The sequence below is a fragment of the Oncorhynchus clarkii genome, chromosome 12 (genome assembly GCF_045791955.1).
Source record: "Oncorhynchus clarkii lewisi isolate Uvic-CL-2024 chromosome 12, UVic_Ocla_1.0, whole genome shotgun sequence".
Lineage (NCBI taxonomy): Eukaryota > Metazoa > Chordata > Actinopteri > Salmoniformes > Salmonidae > Oncorhynchus > Oncorhynchus clarkii.
In genome coordinates this window covers 100,102,062-100,128,445 of record NC_092158.1, presented here as the reverse complement: position 1 = coordinate 100,128,445, position 26,384 = coordinate 100,102,062, and the positions used below count along the sequence as shown (strand labels likewise).

Below are 26,384 nucleotides of genomic sequence, written 5' to 3'. Positions count from 1 at the left end.
ATTGAGCATACAGTCCACAACATATCTATTTAGACAGTGAGGTATCAGATTTAGATTGTATTGAGTATACAGTCCACACCATATCTATTTAGACAGTGAGGTATCAGATTTAGATTGTATTGAGTATACAGTCCACACCATATCTATTTAGACAGTGAGGTATCAGATTTAGATTGTATTGAGTATACAGTCCACACCATATCTATTTAGACAGTGAGGTATCAGATTTAGATTGTATTGAGTATACAGTCCACACCATATCTATTTAGACAGTGAGGAATCAGATTTAGATTGTATTGAGTATACAGTCCACACCATATCTATTTAGACAGTGAGGAATCAGATTTAGATTGTATTGAGTATACAGTCCACACCATATCTATTTAGACAGTGAGGTATCACTCTGAAATATATATCTGGTCCCTTATTCCTCGAACACAATGAGACATCAAGCCTGTGACGCCTTAACTGAGAAAGATCATGAATGAATCATGAATAATAATGAGTGAGAAAGTTACAGAGGCTACAACAAAACATGCTAACCTCTCACCATTACCAATAACAGAGGCTACAACAAAACATGCTAACCTCTCACCATTACCAATAACAGAGGCTACAACAAAACATGCTAACCTCTAACCATTACCAATAACAGAGGCTACAACAAAACATGCTAACCTCTCACCATTACCAATAACAGACTACAACAAAACATGCTAACCTCTCACCATTACCAATAACAGAGGCTACAACAAAACATGCTAACCTCTCACCATTACCAATAACAGACTAAAACAAAACATGCTAACCTCTCACCATTACCAATAACAGACTACAACAAAACATGCTAACCTCTCACCATAACCAATAACAGACTACAACAAAACATGCTAAGCTCTCACCATAACCAATAACAGACTACAACAAAACATGCTAAGCTCTCACCATTGCCAATAACAGAGGCTACAACAAAACATGCTAACCTCTCACCATAACCAATAACAGACTACAATAAAACATGCTAACCTCTCACCATTACCAATAACAGAGGCTACAACAAAACATGCTAACCTCTCACCATTACCAGTAACAGAGGCAACAACAAAACATGCCAACCTCTCACCATTACCAATAACAGACTACAACAAAACATGCTAACCTCTCACCATTACCAATAACAGAGGCTACAACAAAACATACTAACCTCTCACCATTACCAATAACAGAGGCTACAACAAAACATGCTAACCTCTCACCATTACCAATAACAGACTAAAACAAAACATGCTAACCTCTCACCATTACCAATAACAGACTACAACAAAACATGCTAACCTCTCACCATAACCAATAACAGACTACAACAAAACATGCTAAGCTCTCACCATAACCAATAACAGACTACAACAAAACATGCTAAGCTCTCACCATTGCCAATAACAGAGGCTACAACAAAACATGCTAACCTCTCACCATAACCAATAACAGAATACAATAAAACATGCTAACCTCTCACCATTACCAATAACAGAGGCTACAACAAAACATGCTAACCTCTCACCATTACCAGTAACAGAGGCAACAACAAAACATGCCAACCTCTCACCATTACCAATAACAGACTACAACAAAACATGCTAACCTCTCACCATTACCAATAACAGAGGCTACAACAAAACATACTAACCTCTCACCATTACCAATAACAGAGGCTACAACAAAACATGCTAACCTCTCACCATTACCAATAACAGAGACTACAACAAAACATGCTAACCTCTCACCATTACCAATAACAGAGACTACAACAAAACATGCTAACCTCTCACCATTACCAATAACAGAGCCTACAACAAAACATGCTAACCTCTCACCATTACCAGTAACAGAGGCAACAACAAAACATACTAACCTCTCACCATAACCTATGTGTGTCTGGTAAACACATGTGGATCTGATGAACAGTTATCACTTGTTGACCAACTACAGGAATACTGACCTCAGAGTCTCCAGTTTACAGTGGGGATTCCCCAGTCCAGCAGAGAGCAGCTTCACTCCTGAATCCTTCAGGTCATTGTTACTCAGGTCCAGCTCTCTCAGGTGTGAGGGGTTTGACCTCAGGGCTGAGACCAGAGAAGCACAGCCTTCCTCTGTGACTCCACAGCCTGACAGCCTGACAAAGAGATCATCATGACTTCACAAACACACTGTTAATTTAACACCAGTAGTGTAGAAGGACAATGGTAGATGCATTTGGTTTATTCTCTCAAACAACATATAGATTCATCTTCCGTTTCCTAGAATTGTATGGTCATAATGTTATACTAATGTGCAAATCAATGCATTAATTCAATGTGTTTTTCAATATAATATTATATACATATTATAATATATATTTTTCTCTAAACTGAATATTTCTTCCTGATGATTAGTTCTTAAATGTAATTTTATTTACTCACAGAACAGCTCTGGAGGCTTTGACCACTGGCAGCAGCCTCAGAAGACCTTCCTCTGATCTGGAGTATTTCTTCAGGTCAAACACATCCAGCTCCTTTTCTGAAGTCAGCAACACAAAGACCAGAGCTGACCACTGTGCAGGTGATAGGTTGGGTTTTGAGAGACTTCCTGAGCTCAGGAAGCTTTGGATCTCCTCCACTAGAGAATGGTCATTCAGTTCATTCAGACAGTGGAACAGATTGATGCTCCTCTCTGGAGAGGGATTCTCCCTGATCTTCTCCTTGATGTACTTGACTGTTTCTCCATGGGTCTTTGAGCTGCTTCTTGTCTTTGTCAGTAGACCTCGTAAGTGTTTCTGATTGGACTCCAGTGAGAGGCCCAGAAGGAAGCGGAGGAAAAGGTCCAGGTTTCCCGTCTCACTTTGTAAGGCTTTATCCACAGCACTCTTGTAGACAGTAACTTCAGGCTTGTAGAAAGTAACTTTAGGCTTGTCTCTGAACAGCACAGAAAGTTTCCTGGATGTTGATTGCGGTTCGGCCATTAGATTCTCATTGTTGTTGATGAATGAGAGGAACACATATACAGCAGCCAGAAACTCCTGAATGCTCAGATGAACAAAGCAGTACACCGTGTCCTGGTACAGCCCACATTCCTCTTTAAAGAGCTGTGTGCACAATCCTGAGTACACTGAGGCTTCATTGACATCAATGCCAGCCTCCTTCAGGTCTTCTTCATAGAAAATCAGATTGCCATTCACAAGCTGTTGAAAAGCCAGTTTTCCCAGTGACAGAATGCTCTCTTTATTCCAGTGTGGACCTGTCTCTTCTTTCCCAAGATACTTTTCATTCTTCTGCTTGGTATAAAACTCCACAAGGTGTGTGTACATCTCAGTCAGAGTCTTGGGCATCTCTTCTATCTTATGTTTCAGCATGTGTTCAAGGACTGTTGCAGAAATCCAACAGAAGACTGGAATGTGGCACATGATGTGGAGGCTCCTTGATGTCTTTATGTGTGAGATGATTCTGCTGGCCAGGTCCTCGGCACTGAATCTCTTCCTGAAGTACTCCTCCTTCTGTGGGTCATTAAACCCTCGTACCTCTGTCACCTGGTTAACACAACCTGAAGGGATCTTATTGGCTGCAGCAGGTCGGGTAGTTATCCAGAGGAGAGCAGAGGGAAGCAGATTTCCCTTGATGAGATTTGTCAGCAGAACATCCACTGAGGTTGACTCTGTGACGTCACAACAGATCTTGTTCTTCTGGAAGTCTAGGGGCAGTCGGCACTCATCCAGACCATCAAAGATAAACAGAACTTTGTACTTGTCGTAGTTGGAGATTCTTGATTGTTTGGTTTCCATTGAGAAGTGATTAAGAAGTTCAATCAAAGTGTGTTTGTCCTCTTTCATCAAATTCAGCACCCGAAAAGGGAATGAAAATACAAATTGGACATCCTGATTTGCTTTTCCTTCAGCCCAGTCCAGAATGAACTTCTGCACAGAGACTGTTTTTCCAATGCCAGCGACTCCCTTTGTCAGCACAGTTCTGATAGGTTTGTCTTGTCCAGTTAAGGGTTTGAAGATGTCGTTACATTTGACTGCAGTCTCTGGTCTTGCTTGTTTCCTGGTTGTTGTCTCAATCTGTCTCAGCTCATGTTCATTATTGACCTCTCCTGTTCCACCCTCTGTGATGTAGAGCTCTGTGTAGATCTTATTGAGAAGTGTTGGGTTTCCTTGTTTAGCGATCCCCTCAAATACACATTGAAACTTCTTCTTTAGATTAGATTTGATTTCACGTTGGCAAATAACAGCAAGCTCATCTGAATGAAGAAATAACACAGAGGATATTAATATTATGTCTGTTTTAATGCCTACGGTATTGTAGGACGGTTATAAAGTTGTAAATTATAATAATTTCTTCTCTAAACTGACTGTATAAATGTGTAAATGTTTTCATAAACATATATATAGTGGAGGGTCTACACCAGAAGGTAATGGTTATCTGTAGGAGGAAGGTATATAGTGGAGGGTCTACACCAGAAGGTAATGGTTATAGGAGGAAGGTATATAGTGGAGGGTCTACACCAGAAGGAAATGGTTATAGGAGGAAGGTATATAGTGGAGGGTCTACACCAGAAGGTAATGGGTATCTGTAGGAGGAAGGTATATAGTGGAGGGTCTACCCCAGAAGGTAATGGTTATAGGAGGAAGGTATATAGTGGAGGGTCTACACCAGAATGTAATGGGTATCTGTAGGAGGAAGGTATATAGTGGAGGGTCTACACCAGAAGGTAATGGGTATCTGTAGGAGGAAGGTATATAGTGGAGGGTCTACACCAGAAGGTAATGGGTATCTGTAGGAGGAAGGTATATAGTGGAGGGTCTACACCAGAAGGTAATGGTTATAGGAGGAAGTTATATAGTGTGTGCACTAAGCTTGGAATGTGTTGGTGCAGGGAAGTGATTACATGTGGCAGGCATTGATAAGGGGAGAGAGTCATGGATTAGTGATGGAGGGGGGTCATATGAAGTGAGGAAGAACAGATATCACTAATGTTTGTATAGCAACAGAGATACATTGGCTGTTAGGCTGTGGAGGAGGAGACTCAGCCTAGGAGAAAGGGTTCAATATCAGTGCTTGTGTCAGATGTTTTGTCGTCTGAATAACAAGGAGGAGGAGACTCAGCCTAGGAGAAAGGGTTAAATATCAGTGCTTGTGTCAGATGTTTTGTCGTCTGAATAACAAGGAGGAGGAGACTCAGCCTAGGAGAAAGGGTTAAATATCAGTGCTTGTGTCAGATGTTTTGTTCTCTGAATAACAAGGAGGAGGAGACTCAGCCTAGGAGAAAGGGAGGAGGAGACTCAGCCTAGGAGAAAGGGTTAAATATCAGTGCTTGTGTCAGATGTTTTGTTGTCTGAATAACAGCTGTACCGACCCTTTGGTAAGAATTAAACTTGGTTAAAGCTTCTCTAGTGTCCGTGAGTTATTTACTCTGAAAAATTACAGTGTTATGACTGCTACAATATCATTGAGTTACACAGCTACTTTAGCTGTACTTTAGCTACAGCTTTTAAATGTTATAAAACAGCATTCAACATGAGGCAGACAGATCTTACATTTCTCCAGTGTGTCAGCAAGCTCCTTCTGGTTCATTTTCCTCAGGATGTGCAGTGTGATCTTCAGAGCCCCCTCTCTGGCACTGCTCTCCTGCTTCTCATCTTCAGCATCCACCACTTCCTTATCCTGCTTCTGACTCTCAAAGCCTTCTGGGAGTTCTGGACTAAGAATCCTCTTGAACATCTTCAGCTCGTTCTTCACAAATGTCATAATTTTCTCTTCAAGCAACTGAAATAAATCAAATAAATAAGTTAAGCAAGAGAAGAAATGCTTTCTCATTAACACATTAATGAATGATTGACAGATCAACTTTGCTTGAGGTAAACAAAAACAAAATGTACATAACAGGACCACATACACTGAATATGGAGGCCAGGTCTGTTTGATGACTCTGGGAAGACTGACCACTGAGAATCTCTGACTCTGATCTCTCCTGTTGGTTTCTGTGGACAAAACATGAGATTACATCTCCTCATCCGGGGAGTACACACACACACACACACACACACACACACACACACACACACACACACACACACACACACACACACACACACACACACACACAGGGAATGTGCTGTTTGTTTAATGTTGTTTTAGGACTATGAAAATGGTCAAAATGATTAGCCTATGGATTATGAAGAGGAGAAATGACTAGAGACAGTGTTGTTTAACTCACTGACCAGGACCCATGAGTTCTTCTTACCTTTGTTCAGTAGAAAAGTCTCCCTCTCTAAACGTTATAGGAGGTTCCATAGACCGGTCACTCTTCATGGACACACAGCTGGGAACAGGGAAGGCTGGTCTCTCCTGCTTGATTGGACTTCAACACAACAGAGACAAACATTACATCTCTCAACTACTCTGAGCTCAGAGAAACATAAGAGTTTCATTCCAAAAAGCTACATATTCATATTCAGAAATGTTCGTAAATTAGCTTTAATTGTTTAAATAAGTTATGTTTATGTTAAGTTATGTTTTTTTGCTAAATAAGATGGCACGTGGGTACCTGCTTCTATAAACCAATGAGGAGATGGCACGTGGGTACCTGCTTCTATAAACCAATGAGGAGATGGCACGTGGGTACCTGCTTCTATAAACCAATGAGGAGATGGCACGTGGGTACCTGCTTCTATAAACCAATGAGGAGATGGCACGTGGGTACCTGCTTCTATAAACCAATGAGGAGATGGCACGTGGGTACCTGCTTCTATAAACCAATGAGGAGATGGCACGTGGGTACCTGCTTCTATAAACCAATGAGGAGATGGCACGTGGGTACCTGCTTCTATAAACCAATGAGGAGATGGCACGTGGGTACCTGCTTCTATAAACCAATGAGGAGATGGCACGTGGGTACCTGCTTCTATAAACCAATGAGGAGATGGCACATGGGTACCTGCTTCTATAAACCAATGAGGAGATGGCACGTGGGTACCTGCTTCTATAAACCAATGAGGAGATGGCACGTGGGTACCTGCTTCTATAAACCAATGAGGAGATGGCACGTGGGTACCTGCTTCTATAAACCAATGAGGAGATGGCACGTGGGTACCTGCTTCTATAAACCAATGAGGAGATGGCACGTGGGTACCTGCTTCTATAAACCAATGAGGAGATGGCACGTGGGTACCTGCTTCTATAAACCAATGAGGAGATGGCACGTGGGTACCTGCTTCTATAAACCAATGAGGAGATGGCACGTGGGTACCTGCTTCTATAAACCAATGAGGAGATGGCACGTGGGTACCTGCTTCTATAAACCAATGAGGAGATGGCACGTGGGTACCTGCTTCTATAAACCAATGAGGAGATGGCACGTGGGTACCTGCTTCTATAAACCAATGAGGAGATGGCACGTGGGTACCTGCTTCTATAAACCAATGAGGAGATGGCACGTGGGTACCTGCTTCTATAAACCAATGAGGAGATGGCACGTGGGTACCTGCTTCTATAAACCAATGAGGAGATGGCACGTGGGTACCTGCTTCTATAAACCAATGAGGAGATGGCACGCGAACTGCGTCACAAATAGAACTGACTTCTAGACGCTTGTTGGCGCGCGAGAGCAGTGTGTCATTTTTAATAACGAAATGAATTTAGCGACGCGAGCGTTGTAGTCAGTCTGTCAGCCCCGCTAAAAGGCTGGTGTCGTTACTCTGCCTTCTCCGGGGGCATGTTGAGGTAAATTTACTAACCGGGAGGGTTGAATGATGTAATTTATTAGAGGGCTGGAAGACGCACTCTCGAGGTTGTTTACTCGCAATATCAGATATTAAGATGATTTTTTATAATGAATGTATACTGAGGTTGAGGTTCTGACTAGTGATTATTTACCTGGGATTCAATACCTGCTATAGTTACTTTTTTTCTCACCCAAAAGCAACACAGCCCTAATAGGAGATATACAGCTAACTAAAGTAATAAGTGACCATTTTAGAAAATAATGGGACATATAGTCTGTGGTTGCATGCTATTTTATGTCAATCATATTGCTGCTTGTAGCCTATAAGTGATGCTTCGTGGTCATATGCTGCCGTCTAATGGACATTTTGCAATTACAAGTTATTAATTCACCTACAGACATTGGTGGGGCAGCTGAGAAATAAAGTGTATTTTTCTGGTTAATTCCTTAGATCTCAAATCTACCCCACCTTTCACATGCCAATTGCTGGACTTTCACATAGAGGTCGCTAGATCACCCAGTTCAAAACACATTTGAGAAATAAAACATGTGTCTTGTTGATCAAGTGTTCTGCCTTGCAATAATAAATATAATAAAATAACAAAACAATAACAGCAAAATGCTGGGACAGGTTTTGATTAACAAAATAATCAGTGCTATTTAGTACTATAATGGTATTTACTAACATAATATTATTACTAAAACAGTTTCTAAAATAATTAGGGTTCAGGTTAATGCTAAATAGGTAATACGTAGAGTTAGATGCTGATGTAAAAAGGGCTTTATAAATACATTTGATTGATTGTGAGGTTTAGGGATTTTAAGGTAAAAAACAGTATGCGTTTATAGGTCTCTTCCTCCCTGTGGCCTTCCGTGGGTACTACATAACTCATTCACGACACCTGCTAGGCTCATAATCTGAAGTAGCAACTGCATCAGATCTACAAATCAATGAGCTAGACCTGTCCATTTGTTTTCTAACTCAGTGAAACAGCGCAGCTTTCACTCAATTCGATGCCTACGAACGAACATTTCGATGCATTTCAAATTACCCAGCAGCCATTTAGAAACAACAAGTAGTCAAAAAAAAGTGCTTTTTCTTAATGAAAAAATGTCTTCTGGCTGTCTAAATTGGCCACGTCTTCAAAAAGAGGACAGGGACATACGTTTTGGTTAGGTGGTATACTGTATACTCAGACACTTCCTAACCTCCTATAAAGGGATCTATATATATTATATATATACTGTATACTCAGACACTACCTGACCTCCTATAAAGGGATCTATATATATTCTATATATACTGTATACTCAGACACTTCCTAACCTCCTATAAAGGGTTCTATATATATTATATATATACTGTATACTCAGACACTTCCTAACCTCCTATAAAGGGTTCTATATATATTCTATATATACTGTATACTCAGACACTTCCTAACCTCCTATAAAGGGTTCTATATATATTCTATATATACTGTATACTCAGACACTTCCTAACCTCCTATAAAGGGATCTATATATACTGTATACTCAGACACTTCCTAACCTCCTATAAAGGGATCTATATATATTCTATATATACTGTATACTCAGACACTTCCTAACCTCCTATAAAGGGTTCTATATATATTCTATATATACTGTATACTCAGACACTTCCTAACCTCCTATAAAGGGTTCTATATATATTCTATATATACTGTATACTCAGACACTTCCTAACCTCCTATAAAGGGTTCTATATATATTCTATATATACACTGTATACTCAGACACTTCCTAACCTCCTATAAAGAGTTCTATATATATTCTATATATACAGTATACTCAGACACTTCCTAACCTCCTATAAAGGGTTCTATATATACTGTATACTCAGACACTTCCTAACCTCCTATAAAGGGTTATATATATATATTCTATATATACTGTATACTCAGACACTTCCTAACCTCCTATAAAGGGTTCTATATATATTCTATATATACTGTATACTCAGACACTTCCTAACCTCCTATAAAGGGTTCTATATATATTCTATATATACTGTATACTCAGACAGTAAAAACAACAAGGTTATGCATGCCAACATATTAGGCAATAATTAAGAGTAGGCTAAATGATTGTGTCATGCTAAAATTCCAGTGTGTTTGCTGGTGCGACATCCACATATCACAGTCAAATATACAGGATACAAACATTTAATTCTAGCTATATAGCGTTTTGCAAAACAAAAATTCATACACAAAAATCTATGAATTAAAATCTGAAAACATATTTTACAGACACATGAAGGTTCCCATAAACAATAATGTCTAATGCAAAATAACAAATGTAAAAACATTGTGGATAAAACGTTTTAGAAACAAACTATAAGTTCTTAAACAATATTGTCATCTCACCTCTTAGTTTTGGTATCATGTTCCCCTGAAAGACTCATTTTAGAGGCAGGGCCCCCCTCCTCTCTCTCCCCAGAGAGACTCATTTTAGAGCACTGACCCCTAAACAGAGATCCAACATGTTGGTTGTGGTTAACACAGTGTCAACTAAACAGAGATCCAACATGTTGGTTGTGGTTAACACAGTGACAACTAAACAGAGATCCAACATGTTGGTTGTGGTTAACACAGTGACAACTAAACAGAGATCCAACATGTTGGTTGTGGTTAACACAGTGACAACTAAACAGAGATCCAACATGTTGGTTGTGGTTAACAAAGTGACAACTAAACAGAGATCCAACATGTTGGTTGTGGTTAACACAGTGACAACTAAACAGAGATCCAACATGTTGGTTGTGGTTAACACAGTGACAACTAAACAGAGATCCAACATGTTGGTTGTGGTTAACACAGTGACAACTAAACAGAGATCCAACATGTTGGTTGTGGTTAACACAGTGACAACTAAACAGAGATCCAACATGTTGGTTGTGGTTAACACAGTGACAACTAAACAGAGATCCAACATGTTGGTTGTAGTTAACACAGTGACAACTAAACAGAGATCCAACATGTTGGTTGTGGTTAACACAGTGACAACTAAACAGAGATCCAACATGTTGGTTGTGGTTAACACAGTGACAACTAAACAGAGATCCAACATGTTGGTTGTGGTTATTAACACAGTGACAACTAAACAGAGATCCAGCATGTTGGTTGTGGTTAACACAGTGACAACTAAACAGAGATCCAGCATGTTGGTTGTGGTTAACACAGTGACAACTAAACAGAGATCCAGCATGTTGGTTGTGGTTAACACAGTGACAACTAAACAGAGATCCAACATGTTGGTTGTGGTTAACACAGTGACAACTAAACAGAGATCCAACATGTTGGTTGTGGTTAACACAGTGACAACTAAACAGAGATCCAACATGTTGGTTGTGGTTAACACAGTGACAACTTATTAATGATTGTCAATTGTTCTCATGTATTCATTATCTCTTTGAGAAATAAAACATTTACTAACAGACATAGAAACAGTCAGGTGATTTAATGCATCACATGAATATGTAGTTGTGATTGATATTGTTCACCTTTTATCCATCTAGTGGAACTAACAATAATAATATTAATAATAATATTAATAATAATATTAATAATAATAACAATAATAACAATATAATATATAATAATAATAATAATAATGTGTCACTTTCTCTTATAATAATTTCTCTCATTCCAGTGTGTTGCTTTGTTCAACAGGTATGATATTATTATGCTGTTACTGAATTCAGTTCATAATATTAATGTTAAGAAAAGTCTGTTCAGTGGTTTCATACCAAATTACACAGGAAGCAGGAGCTCATTGGAATTTAGAAAACAACAAATGTTCTGATATTCTGAAAGACGACTTACAATTTATACATAAAACATACACAAATTGTAAAATAACCAGAATATAGGAATATATGAACAACATGTTCCCTAACCCTAACACAGTTAGCGCCATTTTGTATGATTGAACTGTCACGTAGCTGGTGAAATGGACTGTTAGATCTGAGTGTTTTACTGTCATTCACTATACTAAAATAACACCAGACATTTAATGTCTCTACACACTTTACAAAATCACTGGTAGGATCCTTACCTTGTAGCCTGAATTCACAACCAGAACATGTCAAGTCATTGAGATATTTTCCGTTGTGCTGAGAAAGAAACCTTGGGAACAGTTTATTCACCTCCCCAATGTCAAGAACCTGTGTGTCATTTTAGTTACTGATTAACTTTGTATTCAAGCCATGGGTTTACACAATCGCTGTGTAGCTACTGCTTTCCTGCAGTCAGATTACCTAGTGACCTCGAAGATGGAATGTTATTCATATTTTTTTTAGGATTTCATCATTAATAAACATTAATTGTTTTTTAAGGCTGAATATCCGGTGTTTCTCTGCCAAATAGTTTTGTTATATTTCAGTCTTCTGTGATGTATATAAAGTGAATATATTGGGATGCAACTCAACATGTAATATATTTCAGTCTTCTGTGATGTTTATAACGTGTCATATTGGGATGCAACTCAACATGTAATATATTTCAGTCTTCTGTGATGTTTATAAAGTGTCATATTGGGATGCAACTCAACATGTAATATATTTCAGTCTTCTGTGATGTATATAACGTGTCATATTGGGATGCAACTCAACATGTAATATATTTCAGTCTTCTGTGATGTATATAACGTGTCATATTGGGATGCAACTCAACATGTAATATATTTCAGTCTTCTGTGATGTATATAACGTGTCATATTGGGATGCAACTCAACATGTAATATATTTCAGTCTTCTGTGATGTTTATAAAGTGTCATATTGGGATGCAACTCAACATGTAATATATTTCAGTCTTCTGTGATGTATATAACGTGTCATATTGGGATGCAACTCAACATGTAATATATTTCAGTCTTCTGTCATGTATATAAAGTGTCATATTGGGATGTAAACTCAACAAGTAAAATATTTCAGTCTTCTGTGATGTATATAAAGTGTCATATTGGGATGCAACTCAACATGTAATATATTTCAGTCTTCTGTGATGTTTATAAAGTGTCATATTGGGATGCAACTCAACATGTAATATATTTCAGTCTTCTGTGATGTTTATAAAGTGTCATATTGGGATGCAACTCAACATGTAATATATTTCAGTCTTCTGTGATGTATATAAAGTGTCATATTGGGATGCAACTCAACATGTAATATATTTCAGTCTTCTGTGATGTATATAACGTGTCATATTGGGATGCAACTCAACATGTAATATATTTCAGTCTTCTGTGATGTATATAAAGTGTAATATTGGGATGCAACTCAACATGTAATATATTTCAGTCTTCTGTGATGTATATAAAGTGTAATATTGGGATGCAACTCAACATGTAATATATTTCAGTCTTCTGTGATGTATATAAAGTGTCATATTGGGATGCAACTCAACATGTAATATATTTCAGTCTTCTGTGATGTATATAAAGTGTAATATTGGGATGCAACTCAACATGTAATATATTTCAGTCTTCTGTGATGTATATAAAGTGTCATATTGGGATGCAACTCAACATGTAATATATTTCAGTCTTCTGTGATGTATATAAAGTGTCATATTGGGATGCAACTCAACATGTAATATATTTCAGTCTTCTGTGATGTTTATAAAGTGTCATATTGGGATGCAACTCAACATGTAATATATTTCAGTCTTCTGTGATGTTTATAAAGTGTCATATTGGGATGCAACTCAACATTTAATGTATTTCAGTCTTCTGTGATGTTTATAAAGTGTCATATTGGGATGCAACTCAACATGTAATATATTTCAGTCTTCTGTGATGTTTATAAAGTGTCATATTGGGATGCAACTCAACATGTAATATATTTCAGTCTTCTGTGATGTTTATAAAGTGTCATATTGGGATGCAACTCAACATGTAATATATTTCAGTCTTCTGTGATGTTTATAAAGTGTCATATTGGGATGCAACTCAACATGTAATATATTTCAGTCTTCTGTGATGTATATAAAGTGTAATATTGGGATGCAACTCAACATGTAATATATTTCAGTCTTCTGTGATGTATATAAAGTGTCATATTGGGATGCAACTCAACATGTAATATATTTCAGTCTTCTGTGATGTATATAAAGTGTCATGTTGGGATGCAACTCAACATGTAATATATTTCAGTCTTCTGTGATGTTTATAAAGTGTCATATTGGGATGCAACTCAACATGTAATATATTTCAGTCTTCTGTGATGTTTATAACGTGTCATATTGGGATGTAAACTCAACATGTAATATATTTCAGTCTTCTGTGATTTATATAAAGTGTCATATTGGGATGCAACTCAACATGTAATATATTTCAGTCTTCTGTGATGTATATAAAGTGTCATGTTGGGATGCAACTCAACATGTAATATATTTCAGTCTTCTGTGATGTATATAAAGTTAATATATTGGGATGCAACTCAACATGTAATATATTTCAGTCTTCTGTGATGTATATAAAGTGTCATATTGGGATGCAACTCAACATGTAATATATTTCAGTCTTCTGTGATGTATATAAAGTGTCATATTGGGATGCAACTCAACATGTAATATATTTCAGTCTTCTGTGATGTATATAAAGTGTCATGTTGGGATGCAACTCAACATGTAATATATTTCAGTCTTCTGTGATGTTTATAAAGTGTCATATTGGGATGCAACTCAACATGTAATATATTTCAGTCTTCTGTGATGTTTATAAAGTGTCATATTGGGATGTAAACTCAACATGTAATATATTTCAGTCTTCTGTGATTTATATAAAGTGTCATATTGGGATGCAACTCAACATGTAATATATTTCAGTCTTCTGTGATGTATATAAAGTGTCATATTGGGATGCAACTCAACATGTAATATATTTCAGTCTTCTGTGATGTATATAAAGTGTCATGTTGGGATGCAACTCAACATGTAATATATTTCAGTCTTCTGTGATGTTTATAAAGTGTCATATTGGGATGCAACTCAACATGTAATATATTTCAGTCTTCTGTGATGTTTATAAAGTGTCATATTGGGATGCAACTCAACATGTAATATATTTCAGTCATCTGTGATGTATATAAAGTGTCATATTGGGATGCAACTCAACATGTAATATATTTCAGTCTTCTGTGATTTATATAAAGTGTCATATTGGGATGCAACTCAACATGTAATATATTTCAGTCTTCTGTGATGTATATAAAGTGTCATATTGGGATGCAACTCAACATGTAATATATTTCAGTCTTCTGTGATGTATATAAAGTTAATATATTGGGATGCAACTCAACATGTAATATATTTCAGTCTTCTGTGATGTATATAAAGTTAATATATTGGGATGCAACTCAACATGTAATATATTTCAGTCTTCTGTGATGTATATAAAGTGTAATATTGGGATGCAACTCAACATTTAATGTATTTCAGTCTTCTGTGATGTATATAAAGTGTAATATTGGGATGCAACTCAACATTTAATGTATTTCAACTCCATATCTGACATGGTACAGGTGTCTTCTTTCTTTAAGCCCAGAACCATGTGTTTGTGGTAATACCTTTGTCTCAAAGTAGATTTGTTTAATTAAGACTTCCAACAAACACTGTGTGACCCTGATTCAGACCACTGCATTTCAAGGTTAATCATTAATAACAACACTGTGTGACCCTGATTCAGCCCACTGCATTTTAAGGTTAATCATTAAAAACAACACCGTATGAACAACTAGCAGTCTCCAGGACCAGTGATTCAAGTCAGAGTTTCTGTCCCAAAGTGGCACCCTATTCCCAATAGAGTACACTACTTTGAACAGAGCTCTATGACACCCTATTCCCTACATAGTGCACTACTTTTGACCAGAGCTCTATAACACCCTATTCCCTACATACTGTCACGGCCGATGCTGGTAGAAGACTAAGGTGCAGGGTGGAGAGCGTACGTTTGTCGTACAAATGTCACCAACAAAACAACAAATGAAAACAACAGTGAAGCTTACAGGGCAAAGAGCCACTAACAAAGTTAACTTCCCACACTGAAAGGAGGGAAAGGGCTGCATAAGTATGGTTCCCAATCAGAGACAACGATAGACAGCTGTCCCTGATTTTATTTATACATTTATTTTTATTTCACCTTTATTTAACCAGGTAGGCAAGTTGAGAACAAGTTCTCATTTACAATTGCGACCTGGCCAAGATAAAGCAAAGCAGTTCGACAGATACAACGACACAGAGTTACACATGGAGTAAAACAAACATACAGTCAATAATACAGTATAAACAAGTCTATATACGATGTGAGCAAATTAGGTGAGAAGGGAGGTAAAGGCAAAAAAGGCCATGGTGGCAAAGTAAATACAATATAGCAAGTAAAACACTGGAATGGTCGTTTTGCATTGGAAGAATGTGCAAAGTTGAAATAAAAATAATGGGGTGCAAAGGAGCAAAATAAATAAATTAATTAAATACAGTAGGGAAAGAGGTAGTTGTTTGGGCTAAATTATAGGTGGGCTATGTACAGGTGCAGTAATCTGTGAGCTGCTCTGACAGTTGGTGCTTAAAGCTAGTGAGGGAGATAAGTGTTTCCAGTTTCAGAGATTTTTGTAGTTCGTTCCAGTCATTGGCAGCAGAGAACTGGAAGGAGAGGTGGCCAAAGAAAGAATTGGTTTTGGGGGTGACTAGAGAGATATACCTGCTGGAGCGTGTGCTACAGGTGGGAGATGCTATGGTGACCAGCGAGCTGAGATAAGGGGGGACTTTACCTAGCAGGGTCTTGTAGATGACATGGAGCCAGTGGGTTTGGCGACGAGTATGAAGCGAGGGCCAGCCAACGAGTGTGTACAGGTCGCAATGGTGGGTAGTATATGGGGCTTTGGTGACAAAACGGATTGCACTGTGATAGACTGCATCCAATTTGTTGAGTAGGGTATTGGAGGCTATTTTGTAAATGACATCGCCAAAGTCGAGGATTGGTAGGATGGTCAGTTTTACAAGGGTATGTTTGGCAGCATGAGTGAAGGATGCTTTGTTGCGAAATAGGAAGCATATTCTAGATTTAACTTTGGATTGGAGATGTTTGATATGGGTCTGGAAGGAGAGTTTACAGTCTAACCAGACACCTAAGTATTTGTAGTTGTCCACGTATTCTAAGTCAGAGCCGTCCAGAGTAGTGATGTTGGACAGGCGGGTAGGTGCAGGTAGCGATCGGTTGAAGAGCATGCATTTAGTTTTACTTGTATTTAAGAGCAATTGGAGGCTACGGAAGGAGAGTTGTATGGCATTGAAGCTTGCCTGGAGGGTTGTTAACACAGTGTCCAAAGAAGGGCCAGAAGTATACAGATTGGTGTCGTCTGCATAGAGGTGGATGAGAGACTCACCAGCAGCAAGAGCGACCTCATTGATGTATACAGAGAAGAGAGTAGGTCCAAGAATTGAACCCTGTGGCACCCCCATAGAGACTGCCAGAGGTCCGGACAGCAGACCCTCCGATTTGACACACTGAACTCTATCAGAGAAGTAGTTGGTGAACCAGGCGAGGCAATCATTTGAGAAACCAAGGCTGTTGAGTCTGCCGATGAGGATGTGGTGATTGACAGAGTCGAAAGCCTTGGCCAGATCAATGAATACGGCTGCACAGTAATGTTTCTTATCGATGGCGGTTAAGATATTGTTTAGGACCTTGAGCGTGGCTGAGGTGCACCCATGACCAGCTCTGAAACCAGATTGCATAGCAGAGAAGGTATGGTGAGATTCAAAATGGTCTGTAATCTGTTTGTTGACTTGGCTTTCGAAGACCTTAGAAAGGCATGGTAGGATAGATATAGGTCTTTAGCAGTTTGGGTCAAGAGTGTCCCCCCCTTTGAAGAGGGGGATGACCGCAGCTGCTTTCCAATCTTTGGGAATCTCAGACGACACGAAAGAGAAAGAAAGGGTCCAGATTGTCTAGCCCGGCTGATTTGTAGGGGTCCAGATTTTGCAGCTCTTTCAGAACATCAGCTGAACGGATTTGGGAGAAGGAGAAATGGGGCAGGCTTGGGCGAGTTGCTGTTGGGGGTGCAGTGCTGTTGACCGGGGTAGGCGTAGCCAGGTGGAAAGCATGGCCAGCTGTAGAAAAATGCTTATTGAAATTCTCAATTATGGTGGATTTATCAGTGGTGACAGTGTTTCCTATCTTCAGTGCAGTGGGCAGCTGGGAGGTGTTCTTATTCTCCATGGACTTTACAGTGTCCCAGAACTTTTTTGAGTTAGTGTTGCAGGAAGCAAATTTCTGCTTGAAAAAGCTAGCCTTGGCTTTTCTAACTGCCTATGTATAATGGTTTCTAGCTTCCCTGAACAGCTGCATATCACGGGGGCTGTTCGATGCTAATGCAGAACACCATAGGATGTTTTTGTGTTGGTTAAGGGCAGTCAGGTCTGGGGAGAACCAAGGGATCTGTTCCTGGTTCAAAATGTCTTGAATGGGGCATGTTTATTTAAGATGGTTAGGAAGGCATTTAAAAAAAATATCCAGGCATCCTCTACTGACGGGATGAGATCAATATCCTTCCAGGATACCCCGGCCAGGTCGATTAGAAAGGCCTGCTCGCTGAAGTGTTTCAGGGAGCATTTTACAGTGGTGAGTGGAAGTCGTTTGACTGCTGACCCATTACGTATGCAGGCAATGAGGCAGTGATCGCTGAGATCTTGGTTGAAGACAGCAGAGGTGTATTTAGAGGGGAAGTTGGTTAGGATGATATCTATGAGGGTGCCCGTGTTTAAGGCTTTGGGGAGGTACCTGGTAGGTTCATTGATAATTTGTGTGAGATTGAGGGCATCAAGTTTAGATTGTAGGATGGCTGGGGTGTTAAGCATGTTCCAGTTTAGGTCGCCTAGCAGCACGAGCTCTGAAGATAGATGGGGGGCAATCAGTTCACATATGGTGTCCAGAGCACAGCTGGTGGCAGAGGGTGGTCTATAGCAGGCGGCAACGGTGAGAGACTTGTTTTTAGAGAGGTGGATTTTTAAAAGTAGAAGTTCAAATTGCTTGGGTACAGACCTGGATAGTAGGACAGAAATCTGCAGGCTATCTTTGCAGTAGATTGCAACACCACCCCCTTTGGCAGTTCTATCTTGTCTGAAAATGTTGTAGTTTGGAATTAAAATTTCAGATTTTTTTGTGGTCTTCCTAAGCCAGGATTCAGACACAGCTAGAACATCCGGGTTGGCAGAGTGTGCTAAAGCAGTGAATAGAACAAACTTAGGGAGGAGGCTTCTAATGTTAACATGCATGAAACCAAGGCTATTACGGTTACAGAAGTCGTCAAAAGAGAGCACCTGGGGAATAGGAGTGGAGCTAGGCACTGCAGGGCCTGGATTCACCTCTACATCGCCAGAGGAACATAGGAGGAGTAGAATAAGGGTGCGGCTAAAAGCAATAAGAATTGGTCGTCTAGAACGTCTGGAACAGAGAGTAAAAGGAGGTTTCTGGGGGCAATAAAATAGCATCAAGGTATAATGTACAGACAAAGGTATGGTTTGGATGTGAATACAGTGGAGGTGAACCTAGGTATTGAGTGATGAAGAGAGAGATATTGTCGCTAGAAACATCATTGAAACCAGGAGATGTCATTGCATGTCTGGGTGGTGGAACTAATAGGTTGGATAAGGTATAGTGAGCAGGACTAGAGGCTCTACAGTGAAATAAACCAATAAACACTAACGAGAACAGCAATGGACAAGACATATTGACATTAAGGAGAGGCATGCTAAGTCGAGTGATCAAAAGTGTCCAGTGAGTGGAGAGGTTGGTTGGGGGCACGGCGATTTAGACAGCTAGCCAGGCCATCGGTCACAAGCTAGCATAGGATGGAGGTCTGTTATTAGCCACCTCTTGCGTTCCGTCAGTAGATTAGTGGGGTTCCGTGTGGTAGAGGGGATTAATCCAAATCACACAACAACAACAAAAATAAAAACAATAGATATAGTTATAGAGGCCCAAGAAGAAAACATAATAATAATAAAAATACATAAATTGTCCGATTGTCTATTCAGATAGCAGCCGGTAAGACAGCTAACGGTTAGCAGGCCGCAGATGGACATTCAGGTAACGTCGCGACGGAGGAGCCAGCCGGATAACTCCTTCGGGTAGATAACGTCGGCAGTCCAGTTGTGAAGGCCCGGTGGGGCTCCGCGTAGGCAGTAAAACGGGTCCGGATAGGTGACTGCAGCCCAGGAGTGATTGATGGAACTCAGGAGTGATTGACGGAGCTGGCTAGCTCCGGAATAATTGATGTTTGCTCCGGAATCGACGAAAGCCGATAGTCACACGGATAGCAGCTAGCTAGCTGTGAGATCCAGGTATGAATGTCCAGAGAGCAGTTGAAATCCAGGGACATGGAGAGAAAAATTGGTCCGGTATGTTCCGTTCCGAGCCGCGCTGTGCCGTACAAAACTGGCGAAAGATTTTCGAGCTAAAGGATAGCTGATGACCACAAACCGTGGTTAGCTGAATACTAACGATTTGCCAGTAAAGAAGCTAACTAGCTTCTGAACTAGCTTCTGATTAGCTTCTGGATTAGCTTCTGGGCTAGCTTCTGGCTAGCTCCTGGCTAGCTTCTGGCTAGTTTCTGGCTAGCTTCTTGGAGGATTACAGATTTGAGGTAAATAATACTTTTTTATAAATATCAATTGGTGAGGCGGGTTGCAGGAGAGTGTTTTGAAGATGAGTTGATGGAAAATAAAAATAAAATGTATGTGAAAAAAGTTGTAAATATATATATATATATACGGGACACGACAAGACGAGGACAAAAGACGTCTGAACTGCTATGCCATCTTGGGAGTTTTTCTGATTTTTTTGATTGAGAACCATACCTGGCCAAAACATAGAAATAAAGAAACACAGAAAACAAAACATAGAATGCCCACCCCACATCACACCCAGACCAAACCAATTAGAGACATAAAAAGGATGACTGAGTGTTATCCAGTCTTCTCTCTCTCTCTCTCTGCCACAATGACAGGAATGTTTTGTGACCATGAATGTAAGAATGACAAACTAACAAAACAGTTTATTTGTCTTCCTCTAGTGGTAGGTTGTGATAATGTCTGTAGTGTCTCCCTGTCTCTCTTCGCTCCTCTCTTCGTCTCCACACTCCCCTATCTCTCACAAACATAGACTCTGACCTGTCCAATGAACCAAACTGGTTAAAGAATCTCTCTCTCTCTCTCTCTCTCTCTCTCTCTCTCTCACTCTCTCTCTCTCACCCCTCTCCCCTCTCTCTCTCTCTCTCTCTCACTGTGTAGACCTGCCAGGCTGTTAGGTTAATGGACCATGGAAACCTACTGAGAATCTGTCATACAGAGAGAGATACAAATGAACATGATTAATACTAAAAATACACTAAAACGTGTTGAACTCATTTCCATGTATGTTGTTCTGTTTCTGTTTACAGGACCAGAAATGGGGTTCAATTGGGTCAATACAGTCAGAGAATTAACTATATATCCTAAACCTTATTCTATAGTCAATACAGTCAGAGAATTATCTATATATCCTCAACCTTATTCTATAGTCAATACAGTCAGAGAATTAACTATATATCCTAAACCTTATTCTATAGTCAATACAGTCAGAGAATTAACTATATATCCTCAACCTTATTCTATAGTCAATACAGTCAGAGAATTAACTATTTATCCTAAACCTTATTCTATAGTCAATACAGTCAGAGAATTAACTATATATCCTCAACCTTATTCTCAAGTCAATACAGTCAGAGAATTAACTATATATCCTCAACCTTATTCTATAGTCAATACAGTCAGAGAATTAACTATTTATCCTAAACCTTATTCTATAGTCAATACAGTCAGAGAATTAACTATATATCCTCAACCTTATTCTCAAGTCAATACAGTCAGAGAATTAACTATATATCCTAAAACTTATTCTATAGTCCATACAGTCAGATAATTAACTATATATCCTCCAACCTTATTCTCAAGTCCATCCACATGCTGGCTTCAACCCAACCCAACACTAACCTAACCCTAACTCTAAACCATCCCTAACCCTAACCCAACCCAACACTAACCTAAACCTAACCCTAAACCAACCCTAACCCAATCCTAAGCCAACCCAACACTAACCTAACCCTAAACCAACCCTAACCCAATCCTAACCGAATCCTAACCTAACCCTAACCCAACTCTATCCTTAACCCTATCCCAACCCTAAACCTAACCATAAACCAACCCCAACTCTAACCCTAACCCAACCCTAACCTTAACACCAACCCAACCCAACCCTAACCCAACCCAACCCAACACTAACCTAAACCTAACCCAACCCTAACCCAAACCCAACTCTATCCTTAACCCTAACCCAATACTAACCCAACCCAACACTAACCCAAACCCAAACCCAACTCTATCCTTAACCCTATCCCAACCCTAAACCTAACCCAACCATAACCCAACCCCAACTCTAACCCTAACCCAACCCTAACCTTAACACCAACCCAACCCTAACCCAACACTAACCCAACCCTACCCTAACACAACCCAAACCAACACTAACCTAAACCTAACCCAACCCTAACCCAAACCCAACTCTATCCTTAACCCTAACCCAATCCTAACCCAACCCAACACTAACCTAACCCTAAACCAACCCTAACCCAATCCTAACCCAAACCAACCCAACCCTAACCCAACACTAACCATAACACAACTCAATCCTTAACCCTTACCCAACCCTAACTCAACCCTAACCCTAACCCAACCCTAATCCAACACTAACCCTAACCCTAACCCAACTCTATCCTTAACCCTAACCCTAACCCTAACTTCAACCCAACCCTATTCACAACCCTAACCCTAACCTTAACCCTAACCGAACCCTAACCCTAACACCACCCCAAACCCTAACCGAACCCTAACCCTAACACCACCCCAAACTCTAACCCAACCCTAACCCCAACCTAACTCAACCCTAATCCAACCCTAACCCAACCCTATCCCTAACGCTAACCCAACCCCAACTTTAACCCCTACCCTAACCCTAACCCTATCCTTAACCCTAACCCAACCCCAACTCTAACCCCTACCCTAACCCTAACCCAACCCCAACTCGAACCCTAACCCTAACCCTAACACCAAACCAACCCTAATCCAACACTACCTCTAACCCTAACCCAACTCTATCCTTAACCCTAACCCTAGCTTCAACCTGTTACGTTCCCCAGAATATGTGTTGTAGTTTGTGTATTTGCATGTGTTTTATTTCAGGAAATGGCTTCCTGAAATCCCTCAAGCAGCTGATTGGTCGACTCCAGGGCTAATTGGAGAGCTGACCCCGCCCCCTCGTCAAGACACAGCTGTCTCCAATTACACATTCATTCTGAAGCTATATAAAAGCCAGTGTTCTGTTCAGGAGAGAGAGATTTTGGAGGTAGGGATTGCTGAGAGAGATTTTGCTAGAGAGATTTTGGAGGTAGGGATTGCTGAGAGATTTTGCTGAGAGATTTTGCTAGAGAGATTTTGGAGGTAGGGATTACTGAGAGAGTTTTGCTGGGAGGTCATTGCAGAGATTTTGCTAGAGAGATTTTGGAGGTAGGGATTACTGAGAGAGATTTGCTTGGAGGTCATTGCAGAGATTTTGCTAGAGGTTGATTTTGATGGGAGTTCATTGCTGGGAAGTTGGTATGTTTTGTGAGTTTGTTGCTCAGATAGAGCTTATTTGATGTACTTTGTTTCTTAGTTTGTGAAATTGTTTAATATTCTGTTTCATTTGTTCCCAGGGGAAAGGGGAAGGGACCTTGGGAGTGCTTAGGCAAGAGGCCCGCGGGCATACATATACCCATAGTATATTCACTGTCTAGGCACACTAGGTAAGACCTGGGCGGACCACTCCCTGTATTTTGGTTAGGGCACCAGGTGGTGCTAAATTAGGTAAGTAGTGGGTAGGCAGGTAAGATAGGAGGGGGGGGGGGGGGCTTTGAGATTTACTTTCTTTGCTTTGGTTCCGTCCAGCTTTGGTTCCGTCCCATATTACCGTGTACAGGAATAAAGTCCTTGTAAAACGGTACCACATTCTGTCTGTCATTCTTACTCGCACCTACAGTCCATACCTTTTTCACTTCACAGAGAGTTTAGTTGTAGCAGGGTGTTGCGTTCCCTCTTCATAGAGGCGTGCGTAACACAACCCAACCCTATTCAAAACGCTAGCCCTATCCTTAACCCTAACACAACACTAACACCAACCCAAACCCTAACCTAACCCTAACCCAACCCTAACCCAACTCTATCCTCAATACTAACCCAACCCTAACCCTAACAGGAGCTTTCAGTGGTTCTATGGTTGGTTCAGATAGATATGTGTTCTGTACCTCATTATAGACCCATGTGTGGTTGGTTCAGATGTGTATTCTGTACCTCATTATAGACCCATGTGTGGTTGGTTCAGATAGATGTGTATTCTGTACCTCATTATAGACCCATGTGTGGTTGGTTCAGATAGATGTGTATTCTGTACCTCATTATAGACCCATGTGTGGTTGGTTCAGATAGATGTGTATTCTGTACCTCATTATAGACCCATGTGTGGTTGGTTCAGATAGATGTGTTCTGTACCTCATTATAGACCCATGTGTGGTTGGTTCAGATAGATGTGTTCTGTACCTCATTATAGACCCATGTGTTGTTGGTTCAGCTAGATATGTATTCTGTACCTCTTTATATACACATATGTCAGCATTGTAAAGAATGTCAAGTCTAGAATGTAACACATACACACAAATGTGTAGGAATGTCACACACGCACACACAGTTTGGGATACAACAACTGTCTCACAACAGTTCCTCTGTATTACAGCCCCACTCTGTGGTTAAGATCAGTATTGAGGCTCTGTAAATCAGGCCAGTTTGGAGAGGATTAATTAAATATTATTTCAAAGTTTTTATTAATAAGAATTTAGACAAAAAAGCTGCAAATTGCCTTTGAACAGAAAGGGCACACGTACAAGACCCACGTCACTAGCGTTGTTAAAATAATTTTACAACACTAACAACCAGGCTATACAGTAGTAGAATGACTGATACAAAGCACTATTTAATAACAACAACCAGGCTATACAGTAGTAGAATGACTGATACAAAGCCACATTTAATATCAACACTAACAACCAGGCTATACAGTAGTAGAATGACTGATACAAAGCACCATTTAATAACAACAACCAGGCTATACAGTAGAAGAATGACTGATACAAAGCACCATTTAATATCAACAACCAGGCTATACAGTAGTAGAATGACTGATACAAAGCACCATTTAATATCAACACTAACAACCAGGCTATACAGTAGTAGAATGACTGATACAAAGCACCAGTTAATAACAACAACCAGGCTATACCGTAGTAGAATGACTGATACAAAGCACCATTAATATCAACAACCAGGCTATACAGTAGTAGAATGACTGATACAAAGCACTATTTAATAACAACAACCAGGCTATACAGTAGTAGAATGACTGATACAAAGCACCATTTAATGACAACACTAACAACCTGGCTATACAGTAGTAGAATGACTGATACAAAGCACTATTTAATAACAACAACCAGGCTATACAGTAGTAGAATGACTGATACAAAGCGCCATTTAATATCAACACTAACAACCAGGCTATACAGTAGTAGAATGACTGATACAAAGCACCAGTTAATAACAACAACCAGGCTATACAGTAGTAGAATGACTGATACAAAGCACTATTTAATAACAACACTAACAACCAGGCTATACAGTAGTAGAATGACTGATACAAAGCACCATTTAATATCAACACTAACAACCAGGCTATACAGTAGTAGAATGACTGATACAAAGCACTATTTACTAACAACAACCAGGCTATACAGTAGTAGAATGACTGATACAAAGCCACATTTAATAACAATACTAACAACCAGGCTATACAGTAGTAGAATGACTGATACAAAGCACTATTTAATAACAACACTAACAACCAGGCTATACAGTAGTAGAATGACTGATACAAAGCACCATTTAATATCAACACTAACAACCAGGCTATACAGTAGTAGAATGACTGATACAAAGCACTATTTACTAACAACAACCAGGCTATACAGTAGTAGAATGACTGATACAAAGCCACATTTAATAACAATACTAACAACCAGGCTATACAGTAGTAGAATGACTGATACAAAGCACTATTTACTAACAACAACCAGGCTATACAGTAGTAGAATGACTGATACAAAGCACCATTTAATAACAACAACCAGGCTATACAGTAGTAGAATGACTAATACAAAGCACTATTTAATAACAACAACCAGGCTATACAGTAGTAGAATGACTGATACAAAGCACTATTTAATAACAACAACCAGGCTATACAGTAGTAGAATGATGTTAAAGGAATTAAATTGCTCTATGTTTTAATACCCAATTAAAATGTAACACTCTGTCAATTCATAAGGATTTGTAAGACCCTTATTCTATAATAATAGACAGAGCCCAGTCTTAAAGTCAAACAGCAGAGTTTATTCACGAGAGTACTG

The 26,384-nt window shown here is 39.6% G+C and overlaps 1 protein-coding gene across 1 annotated transcript in view; it reads right to left on the bottom strand.

The window, feature by feature from the left end:
* LOC139422628 (NLR family CARD domain-containing protein 3-like) overlaps positions 1-5,982 on the bottom strand; it is a gene marked incomplete at its 5' end in the record, with an annotated part of 8,494 nt that extends 2,512 nt beyond the window's left edge. Inside the window, 4 exons of the mRNA XM_071173774.1 lie at positions 2,000-2,173; positions 2,460-4,272; positions 5,561-5,798; positions 5,929-5,982. Coding sequence (XP_071029875.1) covers positions 2,000-2,173; positions 2,460-4,272; positions 5,561-5,798; positions 5,929-5,982 — 2,279 coding nt within the window. The remainder of the gene's footprint in view (positions 1-1,999; positions 2,174-2,459; positions 4,273-5,560; positions 5,799-5,928) is intronic.
* Positions 5,983-26,384: the final 20,402 nt, after the last annotated feature.